We start from the raw sequence: 17,724 nt of genomic DNA, 5'->3' as shown, positions 1-17,724 counted from the left end.
CCTTTGTTTTTTGCCTCAGAGTCATACACTGAGTCTGTATGTTTGTGACAAACTTTAAAGAACACGTACACCTCCTTCCATTCAGATCTAGAGCCAGTTGAGGACAAATGGACGGTGAGGGGGGAGGGGAGGAGAGCCCACGTAGCAGGATGTTGGCGACCCTATCACTCGTCCTCCCGCCTGGGGTTGCGGTCCCAGGAGGAGGCAGCTCTGATTGAAGCTGTTTCCCGGCCGTCTCGTGCGTGCTCCCAGGCCCACAGCCAGCGAATATTTTCAGACTGGACTTTTTTTGGCAGCCCAATTTTCACCAATAGGACCTATTTTCTTTACGTATCATCCAAATATAAAATTTGAAATAAAGAAGGAGCTTTTTAAAGAAAACCCTTCTTTTTGCCCCACAACAAGGAAGCAGCATTGTTCTGCAGGAGAGGGGCTCTCTGTTCCACACTATTTTTAGCTTCTTAGAACAGAAAGTGTCGGCATTGAAAGGCCTTCAGTCAAATGTAGTGGTTCTCAACTCTGGCTGTGTGTTAGGATCAGCTTAGGAGACTTTTAAAAAATCCTGCCGCCCTGGGGCGCCTGGGTGGCTCAGTCGGTTAAGTATCTGACTTCGGCTCAGGTCATGATCTCACAGTTCATGAGTTTGAGTCCCACATCGGGTGAGCTCGAGCCCTGCTTTGGGTGAGCACAAGCATCGCTTTAGGGTGAGCCCTGCTTGTCTCTCTCTCTCTCTCTCTCTCTCTCTCTCTCTCTCTCTCTGCCCCTTGCGCACTTGCACCCTCTCGAAAAAAAAAAAAAGTACTGCCGCCCAAAACCCACCCCTCAACACCCCAGAAGTTCTAATATAATGGACCCATATTAGGACTAGTGCATATGTTTTTTCTAGCAGTTCCCCGGGTGATACTAATGCCCAGCCAGGGCTGAGAATCATTGGAAGGAAGCCCTGCAGTGCAGTTAGCAGATGGAGAAACTGAGACCCAGAGAAAGGGACAGTGTGTCCAGGGTCACACAGTGAGTCAGTGGCAAGCACGGCAGAGTTGTGGGGGCAGGGAGGCCAGCCAGTGACACTCTCAACACTGCAGCCCTCTGCTTGGTTCCTTCATCCCCACCCCCCACCCCCTGATGGACCCTTCTAGTCTGTCCACAGATCCCCTGGTCCACAGTCTGCAAGGCCCGGCCTATAACCAAATGAGTGGCTAATGTTGTTTGCACGGTGGAGTTACCAAGGAAGCCAAGAGTTAACAATTGAGAGTGCTGCGTGCCTCTCATGGTCTCCATCAGCGGGGCCACGGGTGAATGGAAGAGCACGGGGGGCACCAGCCTTCCACCTGCAGACCCCAGAGGGGCCCTGGGTACAGGGCGGGGGGTGGGGGCAATACTCTGTGTTACCTGGGGATGCCAGAAGCAAGACTTCAGGTCCCGCTCAGGAACTAACCAGCCGGCAGGAATCAGAAGGCCTGGGCACACCTCGGGCACAGCTCCCACGCCAGAGGCAGTCTGTCCCCATGCCCTCAGCCCACAGAAACTGAGGTGCTCAGGGGGGAGGAGCAGGACTCATGGAAGGCTTCCTGGAAGAGGTGGGTGTAGGGTTGGGCCGTGTTGGTTTAGTAGAGGGAGGGGAAAGCCACCTTCCAAGCAGAGGGACCATTGTGGGGAACCATGGCAGTAAGAAAACATAGGGAGTGTTAGGGGATCTAGCAAATAGCTCGGTTACTTTTATCATGAGGCAAACGACGACGTATCAAACACTGTGAGTTAGGTTGCAAGCCAGAAACTGCCAGTATTCTCTTTAGTCTTCATGGCCACTTTGAGAGTTCCCATTTTAGAGCTACAACAACCTGCTAACAAAGTGCAGGCTGGAGGGAAATACTATCTGCAAATGAGAACAATTTTACCTCCCTGGTAGGACTGGGTGAGGCTATCATCCCTAAACTACAATGTCAGAGACTGTGAATTTTTTTTTGAATCTTTATGTCTCCAGCCTCCAGCCTGGAGCCTGACACATAATAGTACCCCCCCCCACCCCCCATCAATGTTTGTTGAATGAATGAATGAGTGATTAAGAGATTGAGCATAAGCATCCCACAGCACCCAGAGGTCCAAGGCCACCTTGATCATGGGTAAGGACAGAACCTTATCTTCCACCACCCACACTGAAGCTTTTGAGGGATTCTTAATCATGAAATAACCTGGGGCCGGCATGCGCTCCGGAAATGTGGGCTCAGTGACCAGTATGAGCTCTGCCCTGTCTGAATCCAGAAGTAGGGGAGCCAAGTTCAGGCCACTTGGTCGCTGCCCAGCACATAGCTCTGAGTGTTCACTTCACTTACTGGGGCGAGTCAAGCCCAGCTCATGTTTTGCCGTGAGCCTTAAATCCAAGAACATGAGAAGCACCAGTGATCCCCCAAGCAGTACCCCAGGGAGAGATTACGGTGATTATGGCTTTCTTGGGAAGCCGAGTATTACTTTGGTGCTAAGGGACAGTACAGTAGGGTGTGTGAACCAGAGGGGTGGGCTGTGTGGCTGGGGCGCAGTGGGGTGCCAGCCACACCACTTCCCGGCTCCTGGTGATCTGTTCCAATCAGTCTGCATATTTCATGAGCTGCCTCCCCACGCCAGATAAATAAATCAGGGCCTCCTCCTCCGAGCGGCAGGAGCTGATTGGGGCTGAGGACTTCAAAAGGCCAGAGCAGGGATGCCGGAGCTCCCAGCAGAGTCTGCTAATGTGACATTTAGGAGCTGTGACCCAGGCAAGCGACAGCCACCTGCACAGTGTGACAGCCCCCAAATGGCAGGGAGACCATTGTGGGGAGAAGGGAGTGACTTTTACAGGCCTGTTTTCCACCCCACAGTCAAAGGCACACAGGCGAAGGTGGCCTATGGGATTCCCTGTTCCGCTTCCTGAATGTTTATAAGGGACCAGCAGCACATCTGCATCTCTTCAACGAAATTCACTCAGAGCCAGAGCCCCAGCCAGCCGGCAGTTCCTGTGGTTACATGTTCGGAATTCCTGTACCCGCACCACCTTATGGCATTCTTATGCCCAGCATCTGCAGCTCAGGGGACCCGCTTGCCCTATGGTGGGCATGTGGGCACAGCTCTCCGCAGTTATTACACTCAGGAGGCCCACGTGGCCCGTGGCAGCTTGGCACAGAACTGCCACTGCTCAGGGATCTCGTCAAGGCAGCCCCATGAGAACATAGGCGGTGGGAAACGTCCCGGGTTTGAGGCTGGGCTCTACTCTTAGAATGAGGGAGGGGCAGCAAAGCTACAACCTGCTGAGCCTCAGTTTCCTCATCTATTTGGTGGGACTGAAGCCACCAACTCCAGCCATGAGAACTGAACAAAAAAAGGCACCTAAAGTTCCTGGCACAGATCCAGGCACGTTGTCAGGGCTCGGTGACTCTTCCGTGGGCCACCCTGCCCTGCCCACTCCCCAACCCTGTCAAAGCCAGTTCTGCCCTGGGGGCTTCACTCTACTTCCACACTCCTTGCCTTTGGCCCTTCTTCCCCTGAACCTGCTTCATCTCCAGTCACCAGCACCCCACACACCAAACCTACTGACCCCCTGCCCTAGTTCTAGTCTCTCAGTGACATATGACATTGTCCCTTTCCTTGGCTCCCGGGATGCCCACTCTCTCCGCCATCCTGCTCCCAGCATCCTGGCCAGTAGTTCCCAGTTCCTTGCAGCATCCTTGCTCTACCAAGCCCCTAGGAGGTTGGTGCTCCCCAGGATTCTGCCCTTGGTCCTCTCCTCCCCTTGGCACTGTCCCTAGGGATCTCCTACCTGCCCCCATGCTCCAGCTCCCAGCCTACATGCTGATGGCCCTGACTCGCTCCCTAGCCCAGAACTCTCCCCCGTCTCCAGACCCAAGGACATCGCCACTCTCATGATCCATAAGCACGTCAGGCTTAGCGTGCCCAAACCAGAATGTAGCAACTTCCCCGCTTCTCTGACCCTCTCCTGAGTTCCCCACTCAGGGAATGGCACCTGAGCCCCCCAGGCACTTGCTTCACTCCCCTGTTCCCCATATCCCCCACACATTTGATCACACAGTTGTCCGGATTTTACTTGGAAAAAAGAAACCTCTGTCAAATCTGATACCCCCATTCTTCATTCTTCTTGCCACCGCCCCGGGCCAGTTTTCATCATCTCTGTTCCTGGAGATGACCAAAACAATGACTTAAACCCACCAACAGAATAGTATCAAGGATGAAGGTAAATTCAAATGAATCACTTGGGTCTGAAAATACACCTGAACAAGTATATATGAAGGAGATTGTGCTTGATATGACCCAGCAGAGCAATGTGGCCTCTGAAAGATACTAATTCCACCTGAGGATGCATTAATAAGAATATAATGTGCACAGTAAAGGACGGGACAGTCCCCTGTACTTGTGTTGACCAGATCATGCCTGAAGAAGTACATTGGTTGGTCTTTGAGTCTACACTCTATCAGACACAGTGACATTGTATGGTGTAGCCTAAGGAGGAACCTGGAGAGGGCAGAATTGGAAATGATATTCTGTAAGGTGAGGTTGGGGTCTGGCACCTGGGAGATGATCTGTCTTTGTCTCCAAGTCTATAGAGCTGTCCTGGAGCAAAAGGAGCAGAAGTGGTTTGTGTGGTCTTAGATGACAGAACCAGATGCCAGAGGAAGGTTATAGAGAGACCCTTCAGCTCAATGACCAGGAAGGACTTGGTAACTAAGTCCAATTATGAGGGGAGTGAGCCCCCATCCATGAGACATACAGCAAAGGGCAGGTAACCAGTGGGTGAGATGGGGTAAGAGGGCTTCTGTTCCACCCCAGATCAGATTGGAGGTTTTGCGATTCTACCTGGAAGAGGCTCTGGGGAAAAGGAAAGCCTGTGAGAATATAGCCAGGGCCCACAGGGGAGCAAGAACTGGGACAGGAGCAGCCAGCCATGGGCACAGGGCTCAGTCTAACCAACCACTGTCTCTTGCTCCCGCAGACAGCAGGGAGGTGAAGGTGGGAGAGTACAACGCTGTGGCCGACACACTGGAGATAATCAACGACACTATCAGGTTCCAAGGTAAGGCAGGTGGGCTTCTCATAGAAGGGGACCTGCTCAATTGCTCCCAGGCCCAGATATTGTCTGAGGGTTGGGGACAAGCTCAGAGTCCTTGACTTCCTAGGGAAGAGGGAACCTCCTTTCCTCTTATCACACATGCTCGCTCACTTAGCATAGTGTCCCCATCACTCACATGGGAGCTGGATTTCCAGCTCCTGAGAGGGGTCACTGGAATTTGCATGGAGAGCTGGCTTTCACTGGGGTATCTACATTTAAACCAGTCCATGGCCAGGAGTAATTCTATTTAAATGTGGCCCAGCTAAATTTAGCTCTGGATCCTTCTTTGAGAAAGCATTTGGTTGGGTTAGTAATAAAGCCTGTCCACCTGCTGGTCTTCCTGGAAGACCATTCCCTCTTCTTCTGCTGGAGAACTCTTCCTCAGCTTCTAGAACGAGATCAAAGGACACCTCCTCTGTACAGCCTTCCCTGATTGCCCCCACCCCCATTAGCTGAGCTAATGGGTCCCTTCTCTTGGCTTTCACAGTGTTTGTCTCTGCCTTTCCCATAGTCACTGTCTTTTGCATGGAAATTTCTAGGTTATTGGACCATGAGCTCCCTGAATGGATTCCACTTGACTTTTAACCCCTAATGCCAGGCAGGGTCTGACACATGTTGAAGGTTCACATTTGATGAAAAAATAAATACATGATTGATCAAGTGAGTGGGTGACTGGGTGGGTGAATAAATGAATGAACAGGTGAGCATATGAGTGAATAAAGTAGTGGGCGAGTGGGTGAATGGATAGATAAAGGGATGAGTGAGTGGATGGATGGATACATGGGTGGATGGGTGGGCTGTGGATGGGCTTAATCATGCTTAATTCCCTCAAGTCCATTCTGTCCTCAACAGCCAAAGCACTCTTGCCATCAGCCGCTATGCTGAAGATTCTCCACCTTTGCTCAGAGCCCTGCATGGTCCCTACTGCTCGGCAAGGGACCTCACTCCATGGTGTCACCTCAAAGAACCCCTGCAGAGATCCCTTCCCACTTCTCCTCTTCTTTCAGATCTCCCCAGCCAAACTGCTTACAGCTCCTCGAATATGCCAAGATACCACCACGCCTTTGCCCCTGCTGAGCCCTCTGCCCAGAATACCTTTTCCTAATTGTCTTCCTTGTGGGCAGCCAGCTGTTCATCCTCTGAGGATCAGCTCCCCCTTCTGTAGCCTTTCCAGACTCCATCAGGGAGAACTACACTCTTCTACACTTTCATGCTCAGGCTTCTCCGTGTCTGATGTTATCAACTACCTGGACCCTGTCTTTAGAAGCAGGTTTTCATCATGGTTAGAGCACAGGACTCAGGCAGATCTGGGTTCAAATCCTGCTGGTTTTGCCACTTAGTAGCTATAAAAGTCACTTAACATCTAGAAAACCGTTGCCTCTGTGTAAAATGGGAATAATCTTCTCTACCTGTGAGGCTGTTGGGTGGATCAAATGAGAAAATCTCTGTAAAGTGCTTAGCCCATGGTAAGCATTCAGTAAATACGATTGCTTATTATTGCCTTTTTCTTGTCACATGGCTAGTATAGAAGTTTCTTGAGGACAGGGACTGTTTCTTGGTTATCTCTAAATCACTGGCACCCAGCACAGGGCCTGACAGGTAGAAAGTGATTATTCATGATGATTGATCATGATTAATGATGGTGAATGAAGGTATAATGGGGGATGAAGGAATAGTAAAGACTAGATGAATAACGAGTGAATGGATTGGGTGAAGAGCAAGAAAGAAAACTCAAGGCTGCTGCTAGTTACCACGTGGCTTCCATAATGTCTTAGTTATGGTGCATAGTTATGCATAGTTATGTGGAGGTGCCGTTTTGGGTGAAAGGAAAGTGGAGTACAGGGGAGGAGAATTGACACTGTTTCTACGTGAGCAATTGGTGGTCATAATCATCATATAACCGCTGCTCCAAACCTCAGCCCCTTTCTCAGGGACCAGAGAGGGATTTGTTCCCAGCCAAGAGCTCATGGGCACCCCCAAGATGGCGCTTGTGTTTGGGAACCAGGAGACACCCGAGCCAGCCTGATGCAGCCAGAGGTTCACTTGGGAGCACGGGGAGGAAAATGGAGAACGGGGGAAGACGCTTTCAGATGTAGAGCTTTCATTTCGGGAAGCAAGAAATGGTGTTGCTTTATCCACCTTGCGTCTGCTCTTGCCCTGACTTTCAGGCCTTGAAAATGTTACTTTACGTGGAATTGCTTTAAAGCTTTATGTGAACCATGCCAGCAGGTTCCTAGCTGTTTTCGAACCTGGCAACTTCCCTAGACTGCTTAGATGGTTCAAATTCTTTTTATCCACTGAATGTTTCCAAACACTTTTGAACTTGCTAGCGGAGTTTTTTAAACACAGATGTTTGGGGGGGGAAATCTCAAACCCTTCTGCCACACCTGCCCACATCCTCTGCTTATCTCCTGGGAGCGGGGGTATAACCAAGGCGGGCACCCATGGCACAGACATGGTGGGGTCATCATGACCTCTGGTGGGTCTCCCTGGGCTCCCCAGTTCCCCCACTGGAGAGAAAAGGCCCAGCATTTCACAATTCCATAGCAGCAACCCAGCTTGAAATAGCAGCTGAGAAAAAAGGGATTTGTAAGAAGTGGGGCAGAGTGAGGAGGATCCCTGCACCCCTCCTCCCACGCCAGCCTGCCTCTGGACAATTTTGCCAGTGACCACAAAGATGAGTTTTCTCTGAGGCCCTCAGGGCTCCCATAGTTTCCTGGTGCCCTCAAAGAATGAGCAGAGACGTCTCTGCAGTGACACAGAGGAATGGAATCCCACAGTTTGGGCCCAGTCCTGGTGCGGCAGGGATGGGGAGGCATGCCAGTAGCTTCGGCCTCCCACAGTTAGTGAGTCTTGTGAAAAGGGAAAACCAGAAAGAGCTTTTATAACCTAATGACCTTGGGGCAGGAAACCTGCGGCCAGAGACATAGCTGTCTCCATGGAACTGATAGACAAGGTGTCTGCCCTGTTGAAGGTGGTCATTATCATGTGTCAGAGCAGAGTCTGTGAGACCCCAAGCCGGATTCGTCACCCCCAGTGGCACCCGGCGGTACCCACTCACAACATCTGGCCCTGTGCCTTCCGGGCTACTGTTACCTGTGGGGACAAATGAGGGTGGTTTTTCAACAGGGTAATTAGACCAAATCAAATGCTAGTCTTTTAATGGCTATTAAATGCATCACAAATTCCTTATGGATTCTATTTAGAGAAAGAAATAAGTCCTAGTGAAGGCTCCCTGCCGAGTAGCCTGGCCAAGCGCTGGAGCCCTGCCCCCCGTAGACGTGTCCTGCACAGAGGTTGTGCACAGGTGCCAGATGGCAAGAGCGTGCAGGCAGAGAGGTTCTCAAGGACTGACTGCACACTGGGCTCAGCTGATGTCTGTTCGTGGCCTTCTAGGATCCGAACCACCAAAAGACAAGACCATCATCCTGGAGCAGCTCCGGAAGATCTCCCTACCTCTCTACAGCATTCTCTCTGCCCTCACCATCCTGGGGATGATCATGGCCAGCGCTTTTCTCTTCTTCAACATCAAGAACCGGAATCAGAAGTAAGCCGCTCACACCCTCCTCGTGGATGATGCTTTCTGGATTGACAAAGCTCATGGATAACGTGTAGGGGCATCCTGTGACAGATTCACCAGGGGCACAGAAGAAGTTTCCGGGGCAGTTTTCTAAAGTGGTCGTTCAGTCACTGGGATGTGATTAGATGCTCCATGTGCATGAGCATGTATGTGTGCACGAGCACACGCACATGCATATACACAGAGTCAGGGCTGCTGGTTGCACAGGAAGGCTGACGTAAATAAAATCAAAGGCTGGCTATGCTCCTGTCCAGAAGGAAAACCACAGAAGAGGGAATCCCCCGAAGTCTTTGCTCCACCCCCTCGCATCTTGGGGAAGCATTGCCCGAGGGAATCACTGAGTTCAGTAAGGGACACCACCCGTTAGTACAGCACTTTACAGTCTGAGAAGCTCCTCCCTCCCATCATCCTCACCTGAGCCTGAGATAACTCCCCAGATTACAGGTGAGAGGACAGAAGCCCAGTGACAGAGGGAGGGTTGTTGTCTGGGGCCACATTGCTGTGTGTGGTAGAACCTGTCCCCTGGGTTTCTGGCTTTGATTTCTTCTACTTTTAAAAAAAATTTTTTTTCAATGTTTATTCATTTTGGGAGACAGAGAGAGACAGAGCGTGAGCAGGGGCAGGGCAGAGAGAGAGGAAGACAGAATCTGAAGCAGGCTTCAGGCTCTGAGCTGTCAGCACAGAGCCCACCACGGGGCTCGAACCCATAGGATCATGACCTGAGCCAAAGTCAGATGCTTAACCAACTGAGCCCCCCAGGCACCCCTTTGATTTCTTTTCCACCACGCGTGCTCTTCACTCTCTGAAGGAGAGCAGCTCACCGTCTGAGTTATTCTGGTCAGTCGTGGGTAGAACAGGCCAGCACCCAAGTGGTGGTGTTTACCAAGCACAGCCAGCTTCTGTGGTTTCCATAGCAAATCCCTGTACCCAGCTCTCCGTGTTGTTGGGAAGTCACTGGGTGGGGGCTCAGAGCAGGGATCCCCCGGGGCACAGCCTCAATGCCCTGAAGCCCAGAAGCCACACTGTGTGACGTTCTGGGCTGCCAGGAACAAGCCTGATTCTGCAGAGAACAGGGGGTTTTGTTTTTTGTTTTGTTTTGTTTTTTCCCTCCTTGCTTGCAAAGGAGGAGCTTGAAAGCTCTAGATTTTGTTGTTTTGGGGTTTGATTCGGTCAAATCTATTTCCTAAAGAACGAAAAGATTTTTACCCACCCTTGTTTTATTTTCTATACCACCAATAACACATATACCACCACAAAAAATGGAAGAAAGTTCCGCCTAACTGATGACCATACGAATTAGCATTTGGCACAAGGCCTGGGCACATAATCAGGTTTCAGTTAATATTAGTTAATATTAATTAGTTAATATTAGATTCCCTTTCTACAGGTTTCCAAAATACCCATCTTACAGCAAGCTGCCCCTATCATAAGACTAAACTCCTTTAATTCTTTACCAATTCTTTTGGCCTCCTGTGGAAAATTACTATTACTCTTTCCAGGAGGCTGGCGTCTATGTGAATTTTTTGACTGGCTTTGCAGATTAAAAAATCTGAAAGAGATAAAAATAAATGTCACAGTAGTTCCAAGCTCCCCTCACTTTTATCTTCCTAAATGCTGCCTATTTGCTAAGGTCCTTTTCCTCCGGGGAACCTGCCCAACTCCTGGCCTTTCCCTTCCCCCACTTCCTGTGGTACTAAGGAGGAAGGGGTCTTAGCAGTTTGTGGTTTGCAAAAGGACCTCCAGGAATCCAGTCTCGTGTCAGCTTCACACATACATGCCTTGGGCAGTGAGATCTGTGGTCGAGTCTTACCCATGAGGTGACTCCGCAGGCCGAGTGTAGGGTGGCCCCACCCAGTGATCCCAGCTCAGAAGCCGCGTGTGATCCATAATTCACACCAGGCTTTTTATCTCTCTCCCACTTTGACACACATTTTTAAAATGTGAAAGCATTAACAGAATGGCAGAGTACAAAAGAAACTGTTGAGGGAACTGACTATGATTCCAATCTGCAAAAGAGTGCCTGGACCATGGGGGCACCTGAAAACCCAGGACATACTGAGTGGATTGTGCAGGGTTAGCCAGGCACTACTCAGGGTGGATTCCAGCCAACTGATGGTCTAACCCGGGCCTGGCTTGCTGGACAGCTGGGAGCCAAAGCAGGATTCCTGAAAGAGGTGAGAGACAAGCATGTAGAGTTTGGGAATATAAAGAATGCCCCCAACCGCAGCCTGGTGAAGATAGGGGTGGGGGTGGGAATGGGGACGCCACTGTCCATTTAAAAAAAATTTTTTTAATGTTTATTGATTTTTGAGAGAGAGAGAGATGGACAGAGTATGAGCAGGGGAGTGGCAGAGAGAGAAGGAGACACAGAATCTGAAGCAGGCAGACTCCAGGCTCCGAGCTGTCAGCACAGAACCCGACACATGGGTTGAACTCACGAACCGGGAGATCATGACCTGAGCCGAAGTTGGATGCTCAACCGACTGAGCCACCCAGGAGCCCCATGCACTGTCCATTTTTATCACCTGATGACTAGAGGAGGTGTTCCCATCCATGTGTGTGACCCTCTTTGTGCACAAGACTGTGCGAGCTCCAGGCAGCCAACGTGAATACTCGTATACCACCTGGTGACCACACTTCCTGAGCAGCCCCGAACACTCACCTGTAGACCTCCCAGGCCTGGCCCCCTCCGCAAGGGGGAGGGGAGTGTGGCCTTCTTGCCCTCATCTCCCTCCTCCCTTAAGGCTGCTGAACTAGAATGTAGAATTCTCTAGATGCACCCTGTCTTCCTAGCCCCAGCCTAAAAAAAACCTACAACCTGCCCCTAGAGAAGTGATAGGTGAACTTGACCGAGGAAAACTCCATTGTCTAGAATCGGATAGCTTCCGGGGTCCTTTAGTGAGGGCAAAGCGGCCCTTAGTAGCTGGCACAGGCTTGGGGGGCGGGGGGCGTGGAGGAAGCCTGGGCTTACGTTTCTCTCTCCTTTAGCTTTGGCAGCAATATACACGTAGTAGGCATCCAGGAAGTGTTTGCTGGAGGAATAACCACATTACCAGTTCTGTTAACCGTATTGTCTCTCTTGGCAGGCTGATAAAGATGTCGAGTCCATATATGAACAACCTCATTATCCTCGGAGGGATGCTCTCCTATGCATCGATATTTCTCTTTGGCCTTGATGGATCCTTTGTGTCTGAAAAGACCTTCGAAACACTTTGCACTGTAAGTCATTCTGTGTGTTCCGATGGTACAGGATATAAGGTTTTCTTGGTTTTCCATCCTCAAAACACACAGATCCAAACCCAGAAATGAATGGAAATACGTGAACAGGCAAAAGACAACTCATTCAGCCATTTCTGTAGTTCCACAGGGCAGTATGTCGTTGCTTTCAGACTGGAAGGGACATCAGTATTGCCTGCAACATTAGGATCATGGCCTTAACAGGCCACTGCTAGAAAACAGCCCCTCGAGGAATGGCTGGGTAGCCTGTAAAAGGGAGGGAGGAAAACTACCAACCAGAAAAGGATCGATACATGGGGTCAGGGTTAGAGCCACTTATGAAGGAACAGATCTGCCCATCTATCTCAACCATTACAGATATGAAGAGATGTCTGTATGTCTGTCTATGTGCATGACTTTGAGTCATATAGAAAAAGAGCCATTATTCTCTTTTTTTAATTTTTTAAAAATGTTTTATTTATTTTTGAGAGAGAGAGAGAGACAGAGTACGAGTTGGGGAGGGGCAGGGAGAGGGGGAGACAGAACCTGAAGCAGGCTCCAGGCTCTGAGCTGTCTGCACAGAGTCCGACGCGGGGCTCGATCTTGTGAACCGCAAGATCATGGCCTGAGCCGAAGTCGGGACGCTTAACCGACCGAGCCACGCAGGTGCCCCAGAGCCATTATTCTCTATTTAAGCAGTGTTTCTCAATCCTTTTTTCCCCTTATTGCTCCCCTATGAAGCCTTTTTAAGCTTTTTTTCTAATTATCTCCTCATGAAAATTTAATACCAAAGATATACTGTATGTTTGTTTATGTACTATATGTATATCTATAGTTCATGCATGAAAGAGTAGTATTTTCACATTTAAGAACCAATGGTTGCCCCTTGGGAACTCCATCACCCTCACTGAGAATGCATATACTTAAGGAAGCCCAAGACAGGGTAATTTATTTAGTCAATTTTAGAAATCTTATTTTGAAAATTAATTACCGTGTTTTAAATATTCACTGCCTCTTTGTTGTTGTTGGTTTTTTTTTTTTTTTCCTAAAAGAGTTTACCCGTTAGCAGCTAACAACTGTGTAGAAGTAACTCTCAGTTGAAAATGTCATTGGCTCATTTTGTAAAATGAGAATGAGCAGTTGGGATTTATTTCTGGACTTTGACTACTGTGATCTCTCGAAACTGGGTTAGCCATTTGGGTCTCTGTATTGTCCCAAATGCAATAATTCATCCAATTCCCAGCCTGGAGGACCAGAGCTAGAAGGGATGGCCAAACGATCAGTGTTGGCCACATTAATCGAAAAGCAACTCTTCAGTTTTCCGTTAAGGTGTTAAGAGCAAAGTAGGCCCTTTTTTGCACAGCAGTCTCTTTTGGATGGGACTTGCGGCTCTAAGGTCTCGGCATCGTCCACTCCTGCACAGTTCTGGATTGCAAACCGGCAGCAGGTGCGGGATCTCTTCCACATGCTGCAGGCCAGCACCCACACCCTGTACTGTCAAGACTGCATCCTGTGCAGAGAGAGCCCCTTCTTCCCAGAAAGACGCTCCTGACATCTTATGCCCTCCCTGGTCAGGGGCCAAAGGCTGTTACTACACAGGTGCTCTCTGGAATTTGACCTGAATCCTACAAACGCCAGGTGACGCAAGCTTGGGAGCAAAAAAAAAAAAAAAAAAAGAAAAGAAAAGAAAAGAAAGGGACATCCCCCACACCGGGGTTTTTTTTTTCTTTTAATGAAGCCTGACATTCTGTTCTGGGAGTCGCGCTCATTTGTGTGAGGGGAAGGCTGTCCTGGGAAGCCTGGCGAGGCGTTATGAATAAATCATAAAGCGCTTTACAAATCAGCATTAGCTCCGAACGCGAGGGCTCGGGAGATGTTAGGCCCCCATTCTCACCATCCCTGAGGATTCATTTATTTGCAGTCAGGGCTGTTTCAGAGGCTCTGCAGAGGGGAGCCCACATTCATGACTGTGGGGAAGAGGCATAGATTAACTACTCTGGACTGAATTGGGTCAGAACAAATGTGTACATGGGTTAGGACTGGGGTCATCTATTTAATAATTCCCAGTATCGCTCAGGAAGGGGAACTGAAAGCTTGAATTTAGAGCCTAAATACCAGTCCCCAGTGAGTGCAATTCGGGTTGTGCCCCACCTGCTATTCCGGAGGGGTTGTGGCTCTTTATTTCACTTGGTGCCTCGGATTCTGTTCTCTCTGGGCCTGACAGCCTGCCCACCGGTAAGCACGCAGCGAGCAGGGAGGAGGTAGAATCAGGGCGGTCTGGTGCAGTGAGCACAGATCTTGAACAGCCCGGGTGTGAGTCCCACCGCCTACTCTTACTGGCCCCTGGCTGAGGCCAGTGACTTAGCCTCTCTGAGCCTCAGTTTCATCATCTGTAAAATGAGAGTAACAAATCCCCCTGCGGGATGGTAGTGTGGGCTAAGTGCGATGGTTCCGGTGAGGCGCCTGGAACGAGGGGGACAGGAGGTAGGCAGCTTTCTCCCCGTCACCGTTACCGTTTCCCGGTATCCTGCTCTGTGTTCTGCAGGAAGTTTTTATAGGACAAGCGACAAGGTAGAACATGAAGCCGCTTCAGGTGGGGAGTAGTTGAAGTCACAGTTCGGTCAGTCCTGCTGCTGTATGCAGGCCACCCTTTTTCCTTTCCGTTTTCAAGATGGAAACTGAACGCAATGATAAACCATGAACACCACCTCAGGAAGAAACCTATGACAGTCATGAGATTCTGCCTCTCTGGGGGCTGTGCCTCTGCTCAGAAGGGCCATTATGGGAGGGAGGGAGGTGGCTACATGTGTGAGCATGTACTCCCTGCATGTGCGTGCGGACACACACACACACACACACACACACACACACACAACTACTGCTAGGGAAACAGCTACACTTAGTTCCCATCCCCCGCTCCCTCTGACCCTTTCGGGAATCTTCCCAGCCTGGTTTCAGCAAGTCTTGCAAACAGCTCCAGCTACACTGTGCAGTCTCCCTGGACACTGTGTGGGTAGTGGAATCACCATAGCAACGTGGCCCCTGTGGGCAGGGAGCTGCCTATGAGGACAGTGCTGGGCCTGGGCCAGAGCCCCGGTGCCAGGGGGGGTGGGAGGGCCGACTCCAAACTTAACTCGCTGACCTGGCTCGGGAATCCCAGCCCCTGGCAACCCAGAGAGGGAGCAAGGTGGGTGGGGAAGAGAAACGGCATTTTTCTTCCTGTGGAATCCTAGGCAGAAACTCCACATGAGCTGGAGGGGTGAGAAGGGGTGAGAAGGGGCTCTGCGGTAAGGATGAGGCCCAGGTGGGCTTAGATGCAACAAAGGTCTCAACAGTTTCTGGGGCTTTCAAGCATTGCCAGCAATGCCACGTTAGCCCCCCCAAGGCCTGAGCCCTCACGAAACTCAGTACTATCCTCTGTGATTCACCAGGCCCAGCTTGCGGCCACCTGCAGACATCCCTTCATATCCCCTCAACCTCCTGACGAGGTGAGGTTCATTGTCTCTGCCTAACCAGACAGAAAACCGAAAGTCTGCTGTACCTGGCTAGGTGGCAGGACTGAAGTTTGGAACTAGCTTTGTTGGACTACAGAGATGTCTGAGGCATTTTGTTCTTTTTAAGAAATATATATATATATATTTATTTATAAAAAATATATTTTTAATTATATATATAAATTTATATATTTATTTCATTAATATAAATATATATTTATTTATATACATATATATATACATAAAAGAAAAAAATATATATCTTTTTAAGAAATATATATATATTTGTTGCTAGCTGGTTCATACTAGAGAAGCAGGTCCACCAAATTCTTAGGGACGTGGTCAACATTTATCCCAACCCAAAATTTGTCCATTCACATTTTTAAACCTTGGGATATCCTTCACATACCATAAAATTTACCCTGTTGAGGTGTACAATTCAGTGTTTTTTGTAGACCTATTCATTCATTTTTGATACATCCCCAAGTATTTCAGAGTACCTAGCGTATAGGAGAATTACAAACTGCTTGTGTTCAAATCCCAGCTACACCATTTCCCAGCTGTGGGACCTTAAGTTACTTAATATCTCTGAACTTTAGTTTACTCCTCCTCCGGATAATGGGCATAATAATAGGGTTGTGAGGATTAGATGGCATAGTGTCTACAAAGCATTTAGTGCCTGCCTCACAATAGGATTCAATATATGTTAGCCGTTTTCATTAAGAATGAGTGAGTGAGTGAGTGAGTGGGGGACGCCTGGGTGGCTCAGTCGGTTAAGTGCCTGACTTTGGATCTCACAGTTTGTGAGTTCGAGCCCCGCATTGGGCTGTGTGCAGACAGCTCAGAGCCTGGAACCTGTTTCAAATTCTATGTCTCCCTCTCTCTCTCTGCCCTCCCTCCCTTGCTCAAGCTCTCTCTCAAAAATAAATAAACATTAAAAAAAAATTTTTTTTTAAAGAATGAGTCAGTAAGTGAATGATGGGAGTATGTCCGGATAATTGTGTTCCCCCACGGACATGGCTAAGAGAGACACTGATAAAGCTGAGTGAACTTGGGTTGAGAAGAGGCTAGAAAACTGGTGTTGGTGCTGGTCAGTTGGATGTAGGTTACGTCCGTGACAACTTCTGGCCTTATGTGACCTCGCTTTGCTAAAACTGGAGCGGGGACAGACTTGCCACCTAAGTCAAAACCAAGCTGCTGCACTTCTGACGCCCTGAGTGCTGGAAGGGGCCTCGGGCGGGGCAGGCTGGGAAGAACAAAGAATGGGTAAGGAAGGTAAGAATGACCCAGGTGGGGACTCAGGGCTCTCCGACATGAGTCCCTGAGTCCCCAGACGTTGGAAAGTGACACGAGAGCTAGGGGAGGCTGGTTCAGCCCAGGGCCACTCTCGTGGCAGCTCAGAGGAGCATGGCTTAGCTGTAGATCTCCCTCCACTTGCTGACGATCCTGATTCCTTTTTTTTCCAACTTTTTGTTAAAGTATACACACACATACACACACACACACACAAGTGTGTTGCTCAATGAATTATCACAAACCACACTCAGCTGTGCATCCAGCATCCTGATCAAGAAACAGACTATTCTGGCATCCTCTCCCAGTCCATACCCCCCTCAAGGGTAACCACCAGCCTGTCTTCTACCTGCACAGATAATGTGCATGAATCACCTGGGGATCTCGGTGAATGCAGATCCTGGCTCGGTAGGTCTGGGGTGCACCTGAAATGCCCCATATCTAACAAACTCCCAGGCCACACCTAGAGTACAAAGGTTAAGTTTAGAACCCTGCTTTATTTTTTTTGTTTGTCTCTAGGTGTGAAGAGAAATGGAAACACCAGAAACCTTGTCCCTTGAGCATCAGTTAGGGGAGAAAAGGGGTTCCCCCCGCTGCTGCTGGAATCCCTGGAAGCAGAGCAGCCCCATCACGGGGAGGCAGGGTTGGATTCTGGGTCCTGAAACGTGCTCTTAGCCGTCCACACCCTGCTCATGAGAGGTGTATGAATGATCTCAGGATGGGCAGCAGCTGGGAAGGGTTGAGGTGGTTGGGGCCCAGGCACTGGATTCAGGGGTCATCTTCTAGCCCTCCTGGGATACTAGGATTTTCTGACTCTGACTCAAAAGACAAAGGCTACCTAGGAACATCCACCTGGCCTCCCAGTAAATTCAAGTCTAGGAAGAATGAGTGATGTTTTCAGTGAAGATGCCATAAACGTCAGTGATAGCTTTTGCTTGAGGATTTTTTTTGTTTATTTATTTATTTATTTTGAGAGGAGAGAGGGCGTGAGCAGGGGGAGGGGCAGAGAGAGGGAGAGAGAGAATCTGAAGCTGGCTCCCAGTGCAGGG

At 49.6% G+C, this 17,724-nt stretch overlaps 1 protein-coding gene across 1 annotated transcript in view; it reads left to right on the top strand.

Annotated features, from left to right (window-relative positions):
• The window catches only part of GABBR2 (gamma-aminobutyric acid type B receptor subunit 2), a 350,606-nt gene that overhangs the window by 259,854 nt on the left and 73,028 nt on the right, over positions 1-17,724 (top strand). The window contains exons 9-11 of the mRNA XM_043566839.1: positions 4,976-5,056; positions 8,489-8,639; positions 11,759-11,891. Coding sequence (XP_043422774.1) covers positions 4,976-5,056; positions 8,489-8,639; positions 11,759-11,891 — 365 coding nt within the window. The remainder of the gene's footprint in view (positions 1-4,975; positions 5,057-8,488; positions 8,640-11,758; positions 11,892-17,724) is intronic.

This window comes from Prionailurus bengalensis, chromosome D4, assembly GCF_016509475.1.
Source record: "Prionailurus bengalensis isolate Pbe53 chromosome D4, Fcat_Pben_1.1_paternal_pri, whole genome shotgun sequence".
Classification (NCBI taxonomy): domain Eukaryota; kingdom Metazoa; phylum Chordata; class Mammalia; order Carnivora; family Felidae; genus Prionailurus; species Prionailurus bengalensis.
This window is presented reverse-complemented; position numbering and strand designations above follow the sequence as displayed.